At 34.5% G+C, this 20,482-nt stretch overlaps 2 protein-coding genes across 14 annotated transcripts in view; one reads left to right on the top strand and one right to left on the bottom strand.

Annotated features, from left to right (window-relative positions):
- The window catches only part of SLF1 (SMC5-SMC6 complex localization factor 1), a 65,959-nt gene extending 62,126 nt beyond the window's left edge, over window positions 1–3,833 (top strand). For both annotated transcript variants that reach the window (XM_004263528.4, XM_033401141.2), the window contains exons 20-21: window positions 195–377; window positions 3,010–3,833. In XM_004263528.4, coding sequence (XP_004263576.1) covers window positions 195–377; window positions 3,010–3,491 — 665 coding nt within the window. In that variant the 3' untranslated portion in view covers window positions 3,492–3,833. The remainder of the gene's footprint in view (window positions 1–194; window positions 378–3,009) is intronic.
- A 6,755-nt stretch (window positions 3,834–10,588) lies between these two features.
- The window catches only part of MCTP1 (multiple C2 and transmembrane domain containing 1), a 543,328-nt gene continuing 533,434 nt past the window's right edge, over window positions 10,589–20,482 (bottom strand). For 2 of the 12 annotated variants that reach the window (XM_049708421.1, XM_049708419.1), the window contains exons 21-22: window positions 16,661–16,758; window positions 10,590–15,220 (exon numbers count right to left, since the gene is read on the bottom strand). In XM_049708421.1, coding sequence (XP_049564378.1) covers window positions 15,149–15,220; window positions 16,661–16,758 — 170 coding nt within the window. In that variant the 3' untranslated portion in view covers window positions 10,590–15,148. Of the gene's footprint in view, window positions 15,221–16,660; window positions 16,759–20,482 lie in introns of all 12 variants that reach the window. The other 10 variants (XM_049708424.1, XM_049708423.1, XM_049708420.1 and 7 more) reach the window with 8 other exon arrangements.

The following is a 20,482-nucleotide window of genomic DNA, read 5'->3' as shown; positions in this document are numbered from 1 at the left end:
AATATTTTAAAATAGTTTTTAATTTATTTTTTACAATTAGAAATATGATTACACCCTAGGCATTTTTATCAAAGAGTTCTATTTGTATATGAGGCACTTAGAAAGTCACACTGAGAAGGGAAGTAGAATATCAGTACTTCACTACCAAAGTCCTACTTTCGCCGTTTTAAAATTTGCCTTGATTTCTAATTTAGACAATGCTGGCTGGACGCCTTTGCATGAAGCCTGTAACTATGGCAACACAGTATGTGTCCAGGAAATTTTGCAACGTTGTCCAGAGGTAGATCTGCTCACTCAAGTGGACGGGGTGACTCCTTTGCATGATGCACTGTCAAACGGACATGTAGAAATTGGCAAGCTGCTACTCCAGCATGGGGGTGAGTGCATTTATGCTAAACGGGTTATGATAAATTATCCAGTTTTTTGATGAATCCCTCAGAGGTAGAAAGTATTTTATATTTTAAGCTCTATAAGGAAAGATGCCTTTATTACATTTTAATGAAAAAGTAAAGATGAAAAGTCTGCTAGAATGTAAGCACCTTTTATTTACTGAGGATAAAAACCTTTTCATAAAATGTATTTATTTATTGTATTATTAAGCCTTTTTACCTTTGTTATGAGAGTGTATTTTGAATTGAGTGTGTTGGTTTTTACTATTAATCCTTTTACTTAAAGTGTGTAATGTCTGTAAACCAGCCATTTCTGGAAGCTTATTAATAAATGGATGTAAATGTTCAATTGTGAGTACTTGGGTTTTTCATTCTTGTTTCATTTCCTATATATAACTGCTAACGATTATTCTTTTCTTTAATGAGTCTTTTCTTTATAGACTACAAAAGACATCCTAGAATAATATCTTTTCTTCATTCACATTTTGTAGTCAATAAGTTAAGTAGGAGGACTTCCAAATGATAATAACTGTTGTGTAGAGGGTATGTGATGGAAGTAACTTGAGCTTAATATTCATCTACTGCTTTTTCTGCTGATTTCTTATCTGATCTCTGCTTTCAGAACCCTTTTTTCCACCCCCTAACTCAGTGATATTCTTCTTATATCTGAACTGAATAATATAAATTTTATATCAAAGTGTTCAAAACTAATTTGCGTTTTAAAAGGAAAAACAAAGGAAAAGTGATGACTAGCTTATAATACACAAAGATTTGTATAAATTTCCTATTACTTTTATTTGTACTAAAAATACTGTTGTACTATTTATCCAGTCATTAAAGCTATTTGATTCTGCATGAAAATAAACAGCATATTTTCCTTAGCTATCTCTTTACTATATATCTATATCTATCTGTCATCTATCTGAGGAAGGCTCTATATCATGGTAGTTTAACATGTTTGGTTATTTATAGTCTTCTCCTGCCCCCTAAAGGCCTTAGTGTGTCTGTTTTACTTATACCATTTCATAATCGATGTATTTTTCAGTTTTTATACTTTTTTTAGTATTCTGTGTTTACAAAACCATACTGTTATATCTCCTAAGTGTTTTAGTTTTCTACTTAACTATGTATGTGACATTCCAAGCCAATATTTGGCTTTGCTTCAATTGGTCTAAGTGATGTAAAAGCCATTATTGTATTAAGGTATTAAGTCCAACTTTTCAGAAGAAGAAGGCATTATACTAACCAATGTGAATTGTTTTAGGACCTCTGGTGAAGAATAGTAAATTGATGAGTTCTTTGTCCCAAGAGAGGAAATATACTTGTATTTGCATTTATCAAGGTCCTTCAGCAATCATAGAGATTTCTCTTTGCCTTAGGTATAATCTGAGTTTGGACCTGTCAAATGGTTTGACACCATCATTGTAGAAACTATATTATCTCTTCATTGTGAGTCGCTCGGTATTGAGAGCAATAATTTAAATTATGTTTCTAAAACCTTTGTTTACTTTTGGTATCTTGTGTTCATAATTTTGTTGTATTTTCTCTTTTAAACAGGAATAACTTGAAACATTTTTTTTGAAATATCAACATAATGAAAACATCTAATTTTGATTTAGAATGTTTTCCGTAAATTATACATTAATCGTATGTCATTACTGGTTGATCTTTTACATTAAGTACATTTTATATCTAGGCCACTACATGTGTCTCATCAGATTCATCATTAAGAGTTTTAGCAGCTATGATCTGTAATCTCTGACAATAAGATCTGTGTTGTATGGTAGAATCTTCTGATTATGTCTGCTAGTACTCAAACTTTTATATCCCTTGTAACATTTTTATGGCAAAGTACATAAATAATTATAGGACTTGACTGGCAGAGGTGCGAAGTACTCCTGTACTTTGCTGTGTGACCAAATACTGAGTCATTGTTATTTTGCCCCTCTCATATCATCCTTAACAACCCAGGGGATAAACTGTACCTTCAAAACTTTCTTAGTAGATGGTTAGATCGGTGTAGCTAGCATAGATGGATGAAATCTGAGTTTTTCCCAGAGCAGTTAATATTTACTTTTTGTGAATCAGTTACCTATATTAAAAATTGAACATAAGCAAGGATAATGAAAAACGTGTTCTGTGTCTGGGCAAAGTTTTGCAGTCTGCACTGCTACCATTGCCTATTAGCAATGGAAGGGGTCAGTACTTTTTCCGCTTGGTGATATTATGAAATACCTTTAAGGCTCTTATACAGAATTTAAGATAAATGTATTTTTTTTAAATTTTCTCCAGGAACACTGATATTCTTATTTGAAGATGACAACTTATAAAGTTTTATCAAAGTTTTTTTTTTAATTTATAACCATATATGTTATTTATTGAACTAAGGCATGTGCTTTTAGGCAAACCTGATTAGGCAATTGACTAGATTATTTTTTTCTAATGCACCTTTATTAGTTAGTATATAGAACCAGTTAATTATGTCAATATGAATTACTACAAAATATGACTGTAAAGTGAGCCCTGGATGCTTTGGGGAAAAAAGGAGATAGAAAATGGCTGTTACACTGCCAAAATAAGAATGTTTAACTCTTAACGTTTTGCATGTTCTTTTTCACAGGCCCAGTGCTTCTGCAGCAGAGGAACTCTAAGGGGGAATTGCCCTTGGATTATGTGGTATCATCTCAAGTCAAGGAAGAACTATTTGCTATCACAAAAATAGAAGATACAGTGGAGAACTTTCATGCACAAGCAGAGAAACATTTTTACCACCAGCAACTTGAATTTGGCTCATTTTTACTTAGTAGGATGTTGCTAAATTTTTGTTCAGTTTTTGGTTTGTCTTCAGAGCTCTTCTTAGCTTTCAGAGGATTAACTCATCTAAATGACCTGCTTATAGTTTGTCAGAATTATAAGGAAACCACTAGTGCTCGTACTGACTGGTTATTGGATCTTTATGCTAGAAATATAAAGACATTGCAGAAACTCCCAAATATTCTTAAGGAACTCCCTGAGAATTTAAAAGCGTGTCCTGGAGTACACACTGAGGCCTTATTGGTGACATTGGAAATGATGTGTCGGTCGGTCACTGAGTTTTCATGATGATAACAGAAAATATGCGTCAGCTTTCTAAACCTGCTCAGCTTGCTTTGTCATTTATTATGGACTTCATAGCTTATAAACAATAAATAATTTCATTTATTTATTGACAGAATTTGCAGCCTTGCTAAATCTTTAAAGCACTTAAAGAACTTATCCAAAGCATAGTATAGGCTTCTTTTTCCAGTGTGTAGGATTTAACTCAAAAGTAAAAAATAGTTTTGTTTGATACACATTGCATTTATTAGTCTTTATTATTTTTTGTTCTAAAAGTATTATTTATTTATATTGTACATGTAAAATTTTTTAATTTAAATATTTTTTCAAATCAAAATGTAATGTCCTCTCTTCTTGGTGTTCTGGGTCTTAGCATCATGGCAAGAATATTCATGCAAATGTGCACCTATAAACGTGTAGCCCTGTTTCTTCTCTGTAGGCTGTTGGAATAAAATACTCAGTTTTACATGTTTCTAAAATAAACATTTCAAAATTCACAATAATATATTCTTTTGGTTTTTAAATTTAGTAAATGTGCTAATAGTTTGATCCCTTGATCTATTTTATTTTAGCAGTTCCTATAGAAAGTGTATTTCTACTCCATGTAACCACTATTCTGTAAGTGAAAACATTTTGCTTCATAATGTTTTATTAAATATTAAGATTATAAATGGCAACAAAGTAAAGAATTTGAGATTATCTAAAATCTTAATGTACAGTATGTATTTACAGAGTAGTAACATTTCAATTTGCAGTTTTTCCTAATAGTAATTTGTAGTAAAACTAAAAGAAAGGATATGGATAATAATTACTTTTGAAACTGGAGTTGCTTTACTAATGGGAATAAGTTACATTGTGATACAGCTAGAAAAGAAACATTAGAACTTCCATTTCGATTTTATGTAACTTAAGTGATGATCTCACAGCAATTAATCTGCTAAAGAAGCACACTTTAGTTTTATTTTGGAAATAGATCTTTTAGCAGGATACAAATGCTGAGAGTCTTATTACTGGGTTTACAGTCTAAACTAAAAATTGCTACATTACTTTATCAGCTCTGAATAAAAGTCAAGTTTTTTTCCTACATTTTTAAATCAGTAATTTTTTACACATACTGTAAGAAGTATTAGCTGTTTCTAGTTAGCCTTCAAATGTGACATCATACAACTCTCTTTTGATGTTTATTGTTACTTGCCAAAATATCAGAGAAAACATGACTAAGGAACATTATAATGCTCATAGAGAGTAAAGTGCTTCCCCAGATGATGTGTAGGAACATTTTTATTCCAAAGAGTAGCCACTTTACGTCACTTGTGAAGGCATGTGGAATAACATTTGCTTGGTAAACTAATAAAAACATAGACTTTGACATCAGACAGACATAGTTTCAAATCCTTGTGTAATTTCTTACTAACTGAATTACAAAGCAGGTTTCTTTCTAGCTTTGGTTTTCTTACCTGTCAAGTGGAAATAACACCAGGTATCTTGGTCATGATAGAATTAAGTTATTAGCCATTCACCTTATGTGGCACTTAATAAATGTTACTTCCTTTTGCATTCTTAACTCCTCTTTTTAGTTATAACGAATCATTTAGATAGTAATTTCTTAAGTTGCTAATAATTCTAAGTTAATGAGATAATTAACTGCTAAGAAAAAGTAGATAATTAACTGCTAAGAAAAAGTAGTTTTCTAAATTAAATGTTCGCAAGAAATATTCATTTAGTTGCAATTAGTATTAATAATTCATAACTGTTCTGTCTGCCAATTTCTACAAGCCATGCTGACATGAAATATTAAACACTCAAATGCCATTGAAGTCTCTACCTCAAGAAGGTGTCATTGCAGTTTGTACTTCTTCAAAAGTATAACTTGGCAAACAGATTACTGCTTTGTGGCCTAGTTAAAAATACCAATAAATATATATGAATTTAAACCTGCAATAAGAAACTTTATTTCCCATATTACTTACATTTTATTTTAGAAAAACATAATAATTGCCTCAAATTTATTTTAGATGTAGAGAAAGGGGAAATTTTAATAGATAAAATTCAGACTTTCTGACCCCTGGCATTTTAGCTGTAGGCATCTCAAAGTTGCAGCCACTGAAGAGAAGCGAAGGCTGAGTAATGCTATTTATCATTGTACTCTGCCAGATTTCATATCATAGTTCAATGGAGTTGTTTTTTTAAAAAAAAAAGAAAAAAAGGCCTATGAAAGCCCTTATTACAATAGAAAATAAAGCTTGGAAGGAGATTTCTGAGCTGTTAAGATTCAGCTTTCTCCATGCGTAATCCCCACAAACATTTGGAATATAAAAGATTTTAGAATGTTTCCTGGCAGCTTTTTAGGAAGGGTCTCTATGAAGTTTTCGAGCTTACTAGTTCTTAATTTCCCTACACATAATAAAGTGGTCCAAGTATATACAATTTTTGTCATTTCATTAAGTCCAAGATAACCAGAAAAACATTTGTCCTCATATAAATTAAATGCTAAATTAATCAGTGTTTTGAATTCATCGTTTCTTGAACACCTATTATGTACCAGGTGGTATGCTTGACAGGGGCTGACTACAGTAAAAGAGGAAAATCTTACATTCTAGGAAGGTAAGTCTAGTTTTATTGTCTTCTGTATAGGCTGTTGAAGAAAATTAATTTCAGTTTGGGTGTTTCTTAAATTTACAGTAATAATTGGTGTTCTCGTTTCATTTTAAATGTGAAGGGTTTGATAGTTTAATCATTTGATCAGTGCGACTAGCAATTTTAGAGTGAATAGAGTGTGGTGTGTGCTTTTGCAATCTTAGTGAACCCCAGTACTCATTCCTAGATAAACACAAATGCATTAATGCTAGGATCCTTTATATAAACACTAGGAAATGTTTGCCATTTTTGCTTATTCTGTTATAGAAAGTTAAATTAGTACCTTCACAGGAGAAAATTTTTGATGGAATGTGCAATCCATATGCATTTACACACCTTTCCAGTTAAGTGATGAACTTGATGAGAGCCTGTCACTGTTGCCCCTTAATCAGTAGAAAGGGGTCATTTTTGAGTGACATGAGGCACTCTTTCCCTCAGGCGTTTATCACGTAGCTTCCACACCAGTCGCACCTCTTGCTGACGTGGAGCTTGCAAAATTCAGAATGATAATTGTTTTTATAACAAATGTGGATTGAGTTAGAAAGGTCAGTGATGGCATTTTTGGAATTACGCTGTGCCTGGTGATGTCAAAACTGAAGACATGGAATAGTTAACTATTTCTTATAAATCAAATTATGTTATCAAAAAATTCACCTTGTAGGTTAAGATGAATTATGGTAGGATGATGTACTTTGGTGGTTATTTGCTCTGATACAGAATCAGAGATTATTAGACTATAAGTTAATTAGAAAAGGTTGTGGTATTGTTTTTTTAGGTTTTAAGCATACATCTTTTAGAGTACTGCAAATCGCACTAAAAGAAGACTTTTTCAGAGGAAACGAACAAGATAGTTTTAACATTATTGATTGTTAGACAGTCAAAAAAGTTTTCTCTCTTAAGTAAATGCTAATCTTTGAGAACATCCAAAATGTTATACTTTAACTCATGCTTCCCAGTTTATGGAAGTACCAAGCAACTTTCTTTCTTAGACACATGAATTTACGTGAATTGCTGGGGGTGGGGAACATTCTATTAAATTATTTTAAAAAGGACATTTTCCAATCACAAATCCAAGTGATTAGCTTTTTATCACAGAGGAATTTGCTAATTAGTACTTTTGTGTTAATCAAAATTACATTTTGTATTTATATTTGATGTACAAAATATTTTCTAATATTTTATGTATTTGAATTCATTACCATATGGTTTGGGTTTTGTTTGTTTTTTGGTGTAGGCATATAGTTCAAATACACTTACACTATATATTTTTGTAATCTTGAAATATAACCCTTAGCACTAGACACAAGTGATTGATTTTTTTTGTAATATTGTATTTGTACTGTTGAATATATATATATTTTTTTTCTTTTTTAGAACAAACATAGTGAATTATTCTGTTTTTAAACTACTTGCTGAATTAAGATCCAACAGTATTAAATCAACAAAGTGTAACCAGTGATTAGTTATATAAAAATAATATTCCTAACAAGTATATAATGTTATTTTTATATATTTAATTTGTAATATGTAATATTACCCTTAACATAGACCAAAAAAATTAAGTTCCTTATTCAAGCATCTATAAAGAGCTGTCTCCAGTTAAAGATGAAACATTTTCTCCAAATTTTTGTCTTTTTACTGTGGTCCCCAAATCTTTTCAGACAGTTGAACCCAGATTTGGTAAATCTAATCCTCTTCCTTTCAAAAGTATCTAAATTAGATCAAGTGAACATTAATGCATAATGGGTGTTAAACATTAATAGAGAATGACTACGTTGGAATGTTATTGCTACCAAAGAGTGGAATTTTTTAAAAATGTGCTTAGCACTTCCAACAGGTAAATTGCACTGAACTGAAAGTCTGGAATCCAGCTTTGAATTTACACCTATTATACTATCATTTATCTTAATAAGAGATGAACTAAAATTTCCAATGATTTTCCATTCTTCTGTCCTCAGATGAAATAGTCATGCTGAAAAAATCATTAATCTTAAAGTGGTGACAGATAAAAAGAATTTAGTTTGTTGTCAGTACTTCTCAACTTAAAGGTTAGGTCAGCCATGGTTTATGTCATGACACTGATAAATTTTTCTAATGACCAGAATGGTTTGATTTGTAATAGCTTTTTGTTTTGGTTTTAAGGAATATATATCTTGGTTATCTGACTTCATCCTAAAGATGCATTTTTTTCTACTTTGCATTGTTTCTATTTTATAACAGAGACAAAATTATAGAGCAGTAAGTAATATGTGGTGTTAAAATATGCATTTTAAAGAGCTTTCCATGAAAACTTAAAAGCAGAATTGTAAAGATGAAAACTTGGCAAAGGGATGAGGGAAAATGGTTAGGAATCATTGTGGTTTAAAGAGGGTAAAGATTTCTAGATGCTGTTTAATATACTGAGGAGGTAGTGAAGGTATAAAATCAGAAAAAAGGCAGACAGATCTCCTCATCTCAGGAACAAACTGTCTTTGAAAATTTTGAACAATGTTCAGTAAACCAAGGGTCAAGATAAGTGTTTGGTGGAAGATTCTTTTAGTTAAAATTCACTCAAAATAAAGCATAAAAATACCACTTTTAATGGTATCATCAGAAATAGGCTATTTCGACTAGTGATACTCAGTCCTTTCTTAAAAGTGATGCAAATCTAGATTTCTCATTTCTTGTTTTCCCATGATTTTAGTTCTTTTACTCTTTTTTTCAAAATACTTTTAAGTTCATACTCAGTCATGTTATTGGAGGAAATTGACTTAAAGAGAGGTTGAAAGCCATTTATAAAAAGGGGTTGAACTTGTTCCCTTAATTCCTTTTTCCTGGATTAATTTTAGTCCTTTTTAAAAAATAGAAACTATTTAAATGTAATTAAAAATTATTTTATCTAAGTAAAATTACAGAGGGGAAAAGATTGTAAGCAAATCCATTGCTAATAGTGGTGTATTTCTGATAGAATTTTGAATATTTGTTTTTCACTTCTCCAAGTTTCTCTGCAACATGATTTATATTTGTGTATAACACCAGTAGCCAATTTATTTTTTTAAAGTAATGCTCCTAATATAAATAAGAATCAGTTTTGAAATTTTTCTAAAGTTGTCTTATTTAAACTGGCATCTACTGGACTTTTTAAAATATAAAGTGCATTTTTAAAATATGCCATTTTTCTTCAAGGTAAGGATGTAATTAAGCCTAGTATCATCTAATGCAGGTCTCAAATAATACTCTTGGACTATATGCCCTTCCTTTGAAAGTAAATCTGGCTTATTTTACTGATATGCTGCTTCTGTCTTCTGTTTAAGCCTCTTCAAAGCAGTGCCCTACCATATTGGGCAGGGTCATTACTGTTTAGTAGGATTCCTAAATTGCTAAAGTTTAAACTTCATGTAGACACCTTGTGGAGTCATGATACCATATCTTCACTATTAGCCTTTTCTGATTTTAGAAGCTTTCAGGGAACCTGAAGAATTACTTGTTCTGATTTTTTTTTTTTTTTTTCCAGATTCAACACCCCAAATCAGGGAGAAACTGTAAGATTAAATGATGACTACATTTATCAAAGGCTGTATCTTAAATTCCTTTAAAGGGAGTTCACTACTGTGTGATTAAATTGAGAATTGTTTTCTTTTATTATAATACACCTGGAAAAAATTCCCTTCTAAATATTACTATTTACAGCATTAATTCACATGTAAGCAGTCAGTCGTCTACTGAGAGAATTCTGAGCGAAAGTGTCTTGCCACTGTTTTCCAGAGCATATTATTTTGCACCTCTTCTGTGAAGGTGAGGAAAATGGCTTCTTGTAAGTTAGTTTTAAGTAGTACAATTCAAAATACAATATTTTAACAATTGTTTTATATAAATACACTGGATACCTACATCATAACTACAGTACACTGGTGACTATCACATCACTGTGTCTTTTTGGGTAGATTTCTCACTTGCTTGTCAGTGTTGTTGTCAGTCACTGAGAAATCCAAGTACATGTGTGTTCTTTGTATTAGCATCATAGTGCCAGAAGGATGGATGGTGTGTACCTGGTAACCCACCCTATAAGAGTTAGTATGCCTGATTCTTGGTTAAATTATCAAATGCTGGATGTTTCATGATATGCCCCCCAAAAGTTTTTATCTATTATATCTGAAAATGCTTTTTTTCATCCTACAGGGAAATTTAAAAGGTAATGTTCAGCAACTTCAAATAAGACCGAATACTACATTGATCTGTTTTAAAACTACTTCTAAAAACATACATAGTATTTTACTTTTCTGGGTGGGTTACCATGTGCTTCAGAGACCTTCCTATAGTTTGCTAGGTCTCTGTGTTAGTGAAATCTGAACTTTGTAAGAGTTCCAGGACAAAGGGAAGGGGTAGGTATACCATTGTGTAAGGTGGCAGAGTTTATTAGTTCTTGACATCAATAAATTGTTTTCCATGGTTTCAATATTACAAGTTATACACAGATTTTGATTTGTAATTGTTATAATCAGTACTGTAGGAAAAATGTTTTGCGGAAATAATGTAGAGTTTCGTTTTAAGGTTTCCAGTATTCTGAGTAGCTTTATTAAAAGAACATCTCTGAACTTGGGACAGATCTTGGCATTTCCTTCCCCCTCACCTCTCCGCTGTTGTCCAGCTGTCTTTGTAATTACTCTTGACTGTTGTCTCAGATGTGTCTTCAGTCATCAAGAGACAATTAAAAGTGGTTGGGGCCAGGGGCGCACCTTTCTCTATGCAGTTAGCATTTCCTAACTTACCATTTGAACTCTGGCAAGATAAAATGCCTCATGTTGACTCATGTCATTTTGAAGCTTGTCTTTGACCAAAATGGGGAACTAAGCCTATATTACCATCTTGCCTCACTAGTAGCAGTAACAACCTCACTCAGCCAGGTCTCCTCAGATGCATTTATTTATTCCCGAGAAAATGAGAGGTGGTTTGTAGGTTCGCTCATTGACTCTCAGGTTGGTCATTCCTTTTCTCTTTTTGAAAGACCATTGAAGAATCTACAGCAGGGGAGAATTACGTTGCAATTTTATTTTTGCTACAAACTGAAAAAACTTTGGCAGAGCTACTTACCTATTTCTGTTTTTCTTAATACAAATAGAGCTTTCAGCTTAATCTAGTAACACCATTAATTGAGTAGAGCAGAAGAGCAGTGCCATTTCGTTACCTTTTTTTAAAATGGAGTCATATAATTTTTCAGTGACGTTTGGAGACGAAACCATCATATACATTAAAAAAAAAAAAAAACTGTCTACAAAAATAACTGCTTGTGCATGCAACAGAACACTTTTTTTTGTTGTTACCAGTTCAGAATGCAAAGGAATAGCCCAATAAACTGAAACTCATTTGAAACCAATTTGAATTATTTGATTCATCTCCCCTGACCTTTTTTGGTTTTTGGTTCTTAACCTCAGATCCCTTTGGAAAAGCACAGATAGAAACATTAAATTCCAGCAAACCTTTCACAGTGTTGTTAGTTTCTATAGCATATGACCATTTTGGACATTTAATGGTTTTTATCTGCATAGTATTCTTACATGATGAGAAATTTTCCTTGGTATTTCTTAAATCAGCGATTCAGCTGGAATAAGTCATGATGTGACTGCCACTGTACAAATGTAGAAACTGAGGCAGAAGAGGTAACAGTTTCACCAGAAAAAAAGGATGTTTTATATTTTTTTCTTTCAGTGAGTTACACCAGTCATCCTGGGAAGGAGAATTATAATCCAAAGGAATGACACTATTGTAAGTATTCTTTTCATTATTTTTTATGTGGTTTTAATTCATACTTGACCAAGCAATTAGAAAAGGCTGATTCTAGACACACTAATCAAACAAATGAATAGGCATCTGTACACAAATACACACACACACTCACGCTTGACATTTAAAGCCCCAGAATTTAAGCATTAATTTAATAATAAACAGGCTTTTGCAAGGAGTATAATGGTGGCTCTCTTTACTTGCATTTCTGGAACAGCAACTGCCTTTTATATTTTGATTTGTTTTTAATGCTGATTACAAAACTCAAAAATAAACATTTAGGTATATTTAACTACTGTATAAACTGAAATTAAAGCCTTTGAATAAGACCTGTTAATACAGAAGTAGATTCCTTTCAGCATTAGAGACATTTGGATATTGAGATCAAAATGGGAATATGGTCCCTGGATAAGAGAACTTACTACTAAATTTTTCTTCACTTCTAAATAACACAATAAAATTCTATAAAAGATACTTTCAGAAACATATTAAAATTTGCTCTTACTATACTTTAACTCCAGATTTGATTTTAATATGCTATCATTGGTTTGACCATTGCCTATGACAGGGCAAGTCGTATAGTTGGTACTCAATAAATATATCACAGAGCAAAGTCACTTAAAGAATCTTTCGATTCAGATTATCCTAGTGTATAGAATGATTCAAAATTAATTTGGAATCCTGACAGCACCTATCAATTTGAGTCTGTGGAACCAGTACCAAAATAAACAAGAAGTACCATGTTCTTTTTATAAATGGAAATAGTTTTAAATATGCATTTCTTATAAATTACCACAATTAGTGGCAATAATAGTAGTTTGGATAATGAATGACCTTCAGTGAATTTACTCACTAAAGGATATTGAGGAATATATTTCATAGTTCATATGACTACTGTATATAGCAGTCCAAATAGGTGTTAGAGTGACATCCAGTCTCTTAAGATATCTTAAAATATTTATGTGTTTACAAACCTCTCAGAAACAAATCAAGTTAAGCAGCTTTCAAAAGGCAAAATCGTGCCTTCGTGAGAAGGAGAAGGAACTGGTTAAAGTTCTATTATTCAGTCTCTTGTTTTCAGTCTGTGAGTGCAGTAGTTTGTAAAAGCAATGAAGCTTCCCCTGAATATCACTTTCATGCCTCAAGATAGTTCTTACTTCTCTAGGAGTGTCACCGGATACTCACCCCTGCAAGGTGCTGCGTTTTATACAGCACGCAAGGTTTCAGGGAAAGCCTTTTTTCTTCCAAACCAAACCTTGGTTTCTTTAAGTAAAATATTATTTATATGAGACCAAAAAAAAAGTACTGATTATTTTTAGAAAAGATTATTTTTTTATTTAATGCAGTGAATAGTCAACCTTACCATTGAACTAAACATCTGAAATTTGATAGCATGAAACAGAAATTAGTCATCTGTTAATGGTTGCTATCCACTAGGTACATCGGAGGTGTTAGAATATCAGGCTTGTAGACATTTGAGTAGACAATGTCAGCACAGAACACAAATCTCACACAAAGTATAATCAAAAGTTATTTCAAACAAATTATTCCATCAGTAAACTTCCTGTAGCAACATCAACTTCATGAAGTATTACGTCTGTCTTAAACGATGATGGTATGCGGATGTAAGCATGTCATTATAAACATGATGCGCTAAATAGAGCATATTGAGGTCAAAGCCTTTCTGTAGAAAGGGAATTTAATTGACATTCTTTCAAGCATAGTGTATAAACAGATCAAAATAGTTTTATCATAAGAAACAGTATTTAACAACATAGCTTTAAAATAAAAATACTTTAAAAATCAACTTTGATGAGATTAAATTTATTTTTAAAGAATCTTCCTATAGAATGAAATATATATTTCTCGCTTCTGGCTTTTCTATATTTTTCCAGCATGACCCCCCACCTTCACCCTATCCCAGTCCATTGTTAATAAAGTAGTGCAGAACACTGCAGCAATTTCAACCAAGCTTAGTCCCCTACCAAGTCAGGGAAGTAAGACATTCTCACCAGATTCTCTCTCTCTAGAGGTATACTCCCTTGATATACCAGGAAGTTAGGTACAAAAACTACATGAGAGTCGGGAATGCAATTTTTAAGTATAGATGCTATGGTAAGTAGTGAAACGTTTTCAAAGGCAAACCCCCTCCCCATAAGCAGTTTATTTTACAAAATAGGTTTTCATGCATTCATATTTTCAAGAATGATTTTATTTTCTATAAATGAATGTAATGAAACACTGGCATATCACTTAGCACACTGCATTCTCCTCTATGTTAAAATTCACACTAATAACAAAAATCATAATATGCATATTAAAGCAGTTCAGTAACCTAATAAGAAAGTAGATACATTTTTTTTTCTGTGAGAACACTTGAGTATTAAATATTTTTAGATGCACAGAGGCATAATCTGACACCAAAAGCAATGTGGATTTAATTTGCTAGATTTTTGACAACTGAACTGGGTTGCTAATTTGCTAATTTGGCACAAATTAATAGTGATTGGTATAAAAATCCTTACAGGCAATCATCATTTATAAACCTGGCAGTATTTTTTTGTGTAGTCCTGTAGAGATTTTAAGGTTTTAGATGGAATGATAGAAGATTCGGAAATTTTCTTTGTAGGATTTCAGTGTGTGGAAGATTCTCTTGAGGAGGTGAATATACCTTCACTCATTAGCTTAAAGTCAGCCTAGTCATATCTAAATAATTTGCACAGGAATGAATATCAGGATCCGAATCTATGTTAAGTTGTAATGCATCTGTTCCATTATTTAGGTTCTGGGATCCCTCCTCCCTTTTGAAATGTATAAAACATAGAAAACCGTAATGGATTACTTTTTAGATAAAAAATAGTCACATTAAAAAAAAACTTTAAAATCAAATTGACATTTACATTTTATGTAGATTTAATCAGAGCACAGCTGAGCATTTAATATTCTAGTTCTTACACTTGTAATTAGAGAAATGTGTATCTCCCAATGTTACCATTCTTACATTTGTTGTTCCAATGTGTTATATTATTATCCACAGCTAACAAGGCTTTCACGCAGCAATAGCTAAACCTTTATCAAATTGATTCTGTACAATGGAAGTATATTTTCAAAGACATATGCCTTTGTACACTATTTACAAATTCTCTCAATCATGGTAAAATGGCAAAATAAATAAAAAACAGAAAGAAAGGAAATGCGGCTCAGGCTGAAGGCTTTTCCTTTTATCTTCCCAAACAGATGCTGGTCTCCTCAGTGCTGGGAGCTGGCTAGCCAAGATTGTTTTTCTTCCTTTTACATGGGCTATGGGAAGGATCTGGTTTCAGTTCTTGGTACTGCACCTGTTTAAACAGAGTTCAGAGAAAGGCTGGTCAGGTGGCCACTTTCTGGCAAAGGAAGGAAAAGCAAAGGAATTGAGAGGAGACTATGCTTGGGGAAAAAGAAAGTGCTCGCTCTGGAAGCTGTATGCGATCTGCAGCTGGGATGCAGAAAAGGGAAATCTTGCCAGAATCTACATGAGAGCCCTGATGTGAACTTTGGTAACAGGCTGAGGTCTCTATTGCCTATACCCAAGTAACATTAAAAGCAGAACCATCTCCATCTATTTTGAAGGGCCGAATAATGGTTCTCTATAATTATTTACTGTGTGCTTGTTTAATATAAGCTTCATCTCCATCCAGCCCACTCTCATGTCTGATACCAAATCAAAAACTCAGCTGAAACAAAGGAAAAAGGTATTGCTGCAACCCAGCTTCAATAGTTTGATAAAAACATTTCTCATTTTACTCTGAAAATATTTAATGATCAATGGGCATTAATTAACCTCCAAGGTTTTCAAAGGATTGAGATATACCCCGGTTCTCAAAAATCAGTTACTCTTTCCCCCTTCACTGATCTCTAAAACAGACATCTTTAAAACTCACTTAATTCATGCAATTTATTTAAGGAATCTTTTTCTCAATATCTGCTGGCATACTTTGCTTTCACCATCTAATATTCCTAATTCCTCCTTCAGGTGATGGTGACTTCCCTTCACAAACTCCAGCTGAACCTTGGGGGAGGATTGTCCCCCTGACACCCTGGTAGGTTCTCTATGCAATGCCCTCTCATTCCCCAATCTTCTCTGTAAGTTCTTCTTGGATAACACCCCAACTGGGCTAATTCCTGAATGGCAAAATCTTCTACAGGCTTTATTAGCTTTACTTAGCTCTTCTAAATCCTTCAAAATTAAATGGATATAAAAGTTAAAACCTAATGCCACACTACATTAAAATGATACAGGCATACCTTAGAGATATTGCATGTTTGTTTCCAGGCCACTGCAGTGAAGCAAATGTTTCAAGTCACATGAATATTTTGGTTTCCCAGTGCATATGAAAGTTCTGTTTATGGTATACTGAAGTCTATTAAGTGTGCAATAGCATTATATCTAAAACAGTAATACCTTAATTTAAAAGTGCTTTATTGCTAAAAAATGCTAAACATCATCTGAGCCTTCAGCAAGTATTAATCTTTTTACAATAGTAACATGAATGATCAATGATCATAGGCCACCATAACAAATATAATAATAATGAAAAAGTTCAGAACGTTTCAAGAATTACCAAAATGTGACACAGAGACCCAGAGTGAGCAAATGCTGTTGGAAAAATTGTTCCAATAGACTTGCTCAATGCAGGGTTGCCACAAACCTTCAACGTGTAAAGAAAAATAAAAAGAAATATCAGTGAAGCACGATAAAATGAGCTATGCCTGTAGTTATAATAATGAAACCTACATACCACTTGCACATCTGAAGGGACTCTGGAAAGGAAGTCAAGTAGTTCATTATTATCAATTGCATATGGACTCCGCAGCTTTTTTGTAAATTTATTGATGCCTGAAAAAGTGACAGATCAAACATTATTGAAATCTATAAAGTTTGGAGTTCAAATACACATTTCTGGCAAAAGTGTTGTGGTGATTTAAAGATCCAGATTAAGCTGCCTTTATTTCAGCCTTGACTGAATGAACCAGTAAACCCAGTTTCCTTCCTTCCTTCCTTCCTTCCTTCCTTCCTTCCTTCCTTCCTTCCTTCCTTCCTTCCTTCCTTCCTTCCTTCCTCCCTCCCTCCCTCCCTCCCTCCCTCCCTCCCTCTTTCCCTCTTTCCCTCCTTTCCACCTTCCCAACTCCATGGCTGCTCTGTTTTTCTCTTTGTACTTCAGTGGCTTCTTCCCAGCAGGAAAGGCTTTCTATTTGGGAAACAAAAGGCACCTGGCCTATCTTGCCTTTCCCCTCAGTGTTACAGTACTTAGAAGCTTTGCTTTAATGTTTCAACTATGATGAAACTTGTCTCCCTACATTTTGGATTGGGATTGTTTTTAAGGCAAGAAATCTGACTTACTGGTTCCCCCATTTCAAAAGATACTTTTTTTTTTCAGTGGTGGGGAGGTGTTGTTATTATGCAAACTAACTGGGGTTTTTGCTTTTTCTGTTTTAATTTCAAAATGACCTGGAATTTGGAAGCGTTTACCACCAGCTTTAAAAAACTAAAAAGCTTTGAAGATGGCGACATATAAGGATCCCAAACACATCTCTTCCCACCAACATGCTGGATCTACAGCTACATATGGAACAGCTACCTCTGAAAATAACCTACAAATTGGCTGAGTGAGTCTACACACTGGCCATCGTGAGAAGGCCCACATCGAAGCAGGTAAGAGAGGCAGGGACACAACCACACCATAAACCCCACCCCTAGCCTGAGAACCCACAATCAGGAGGGACTTCTCTCTGAGCAGTGAGGGTTTGAACCCCAAATCAGGCTTCCCCAACTTTTAAGAATTGCACCTGGAGAGATGAGCCCCCAAAACATCAAGATTTTTTTTCTTCTTCTAGGTTTGAGAAATAATTGACATACAAGTTTAAGGTATACAGCATGATGGTTTGATGTACACATATAGTGAAATGATTACCACAGTAGGTTTAGCTAATATCCATCATCTTGTATAGATAAAAGAAAAATTTTTTTTCTCTTTTTCTGTGAGTTTGGGCTTTTATTTTTGCTTTTTTTTTTTTTCCAATTCCACATATAAGTGAAATCATACAGTGTTTGTTTTTCTCTGACTTATTTCACTAACATAACACCTTCAAGGGCCATTCATGTTGTTGTAAATGGCAGGATTTCCTTGTTTTTTTATGGCTGAATAATATTTCATTGTATACCACTTCTTTATCCATTCATCCATCAGTGGACACTTAGATTGTTTCCATGTCTTGGTTATTGTAAATAATGCTGCTATGAACATGGGGGTGCAGATATCTTTTGGAGTTAGTCTTTTTGTTTCCCTTGGATAAATTCCCAGAAGTGTAATTGCTGGATCATATGGTAGTTCTATATTTATTTAATTTTTTTAAGGCCTCTCCATACTGTTCTCCATAGTGGCTGTACCAATTTACATTCCCACCAACAGTGTACAAGGGTTCCCTTTCCTCTGCATCCATACCAGCATTTGTTATCTTTTTGATGATAGCCACTCTAACAAGCATGAGGTGCTATCTCATTGTGGTTTTAATTTGCATTTCCCTAGTGACTAGGGTTATTGAGCATCTTTTCATGGATCTGTTGGCTATTCGTATATCTTTGGAAAAATGTCTATTCAGGTCCCTTGCCCATTTTTATTTTTTTTTGTTATTGTATGAGTTCTTTATATATGTTGGATATTAGCCCCTTATCAGATATATGGTTTGCAAATATTTTTTCCCATTCTGTAGATTGTCTTTTCACTTTGTTAATTTTTTTTTTTTTTTTTTTTGCTATGCAGAAGCTTTTTGGCTTGATACAGTCCCACTCGTTTATTTTGTTGTTGTGTTTTAGGTGTGATTTTCAAGAAATCATTACCAAGACCCATGTCAAAGAACTTTCTAAAAAATGTTTTCTTCTACAAGTTTCATGGTTTCAGGTCTTACAATCCATTTCAAGTTATTTTTTGTGACTGGTGTAACATAGGGGTCAAGTTTCATTCTTTTGCATGTGACTATCCAGTTTTCCTAGCACCATTTATTGAAAAGACTATCTTTTCTCATTGAGTATTCTCGGCTCCCTGGTCAAATATTAATTTACCATATATGCTTGGATTTATTTCTGGGCTCTCAATTCTGTTCTATTAGTCTATTTGTCTCAAAACATCTAGCTTCAGAAACCAACTTGTGTGTTCAGACTCACCCTCCCCAGGGCCCAGCATGGATGCAGCTGATCCAGGGGCAACCCGATTTTGTGTGGGAAAGGATCATTTGCTTGTCATGAGGGGAAGGCATCTGATGTGAAACATATTCAGGGGCCTACCTGGGTACTCTTCAGGGACAGAGACTGGCAACCACCATCTTTTTTTTCTTTTCTGGCAGGAACCATCTCTCCCCGACTGCCTCAGTCCAGCCATTTGGTACCATCTTCATGCTCTCCCTCTGCCATGTTCCAGAGCACCAGTATCTCCCCGAAAGGAGCTTTCACACACATCTGGTGCCTGAGGTTTTACATCTATGAGGCAGTTCAAGATGGTGACCTAGGACGATCGTGAACTCACCTCTTCCCATGGACACACCGACTCTACAGCTACATATGGAACAATTTCCGGTAAAAAAAAAACACAAAAAACACCCCCTGAAAACTAGCTGAGCACCTCCTTCACGTGGGGCAAATGAGAAAAAGGCTATATTCAAGTGGATAGGAGATGCTGAGAATCTCACCATAAACCCCACCCCCAGTGCAGCTACCCACCATCAGGAGGAAACTCACAAACCCGGAGCTTCTCCCTGAGTAGCCAAGAGTTTGTACACCACGTAAGGCACCTCAGCTTTTAAGACCTGCACCTGAGAGTTGAGCCCTCAAGGCATCTGGCTTTGAAAGTCAATGGGCTTGCATCCATGAGACCCAACGTGCTGTGGTGAAAGGAGAATGGCTCTTAAAGAGCTCGTGAGCACTCACTCACCCCAGGGCCCAGCACAGAGGCAGCTGTTTGAAAGGTGCCCAGGTTTTAAGTGAAGAAAATTCATTTCCTAATCTTAAAAAGTTGGCCAGAGAGGCAGGGGCCTGCTGGGATACTATCTGGGGACAGAAGCTGGTGGGCCCCATTTTTGAGCTCTCCCTCTACTGCGCTTCAGAGCACCAGTGTCTCCTGGAGGGAAGCTTTTACCCACGTCTCATGTTCTGGGTTTTGTGGCTGCCACCAGGGGGTACCCCTTGATTGCTTGGCTCTGGAGGCCAGGGGACTGGTGCTTCTGGGTCCCCTGGAGCTATAACATTCGAGAGACAGTTCTTGGCAGGCTACCACCCCCCAGGGCACTGGACAGACAGCAGACTGAAACACACCCCAGTCTTTCCAAGAAAGAGCCCAATTTGCTTGTCCAGGAGCTTTGGCCTGAGGGGCAGGAATCTGCTCTGGCACACTTCTAGGAGCCTATGGAAGTGTTCTCAGGGAACAGAGGCCAACGGAGGCTGATGGATGCAATCTTTGCATTCTCTCTCTGCCTTGCTCTAGCTTGCCAGTATCTCCCAGAACCTCGGCTGGTGCCCCAATTTTTGCAACTGCTCTCAGGAGACACCTCTACATTACCTAGTTCTGGTG

This window comes from Orcinus orca, chromosome 3 (assembly GCF_937001465.1).
Source record: "Orcinus orca chromosome 3, mOrcOrc1.1, whole genome shotgun sequence".
NCBI lineage: Eukaryota > Metazoa > Chordata > Mammalia > Artiodactyla > Delphinidae > Orcinus > Orcinus orca.
This window is presented reverse-complemented; position numbering and strand designations above follow the sequence as displayed.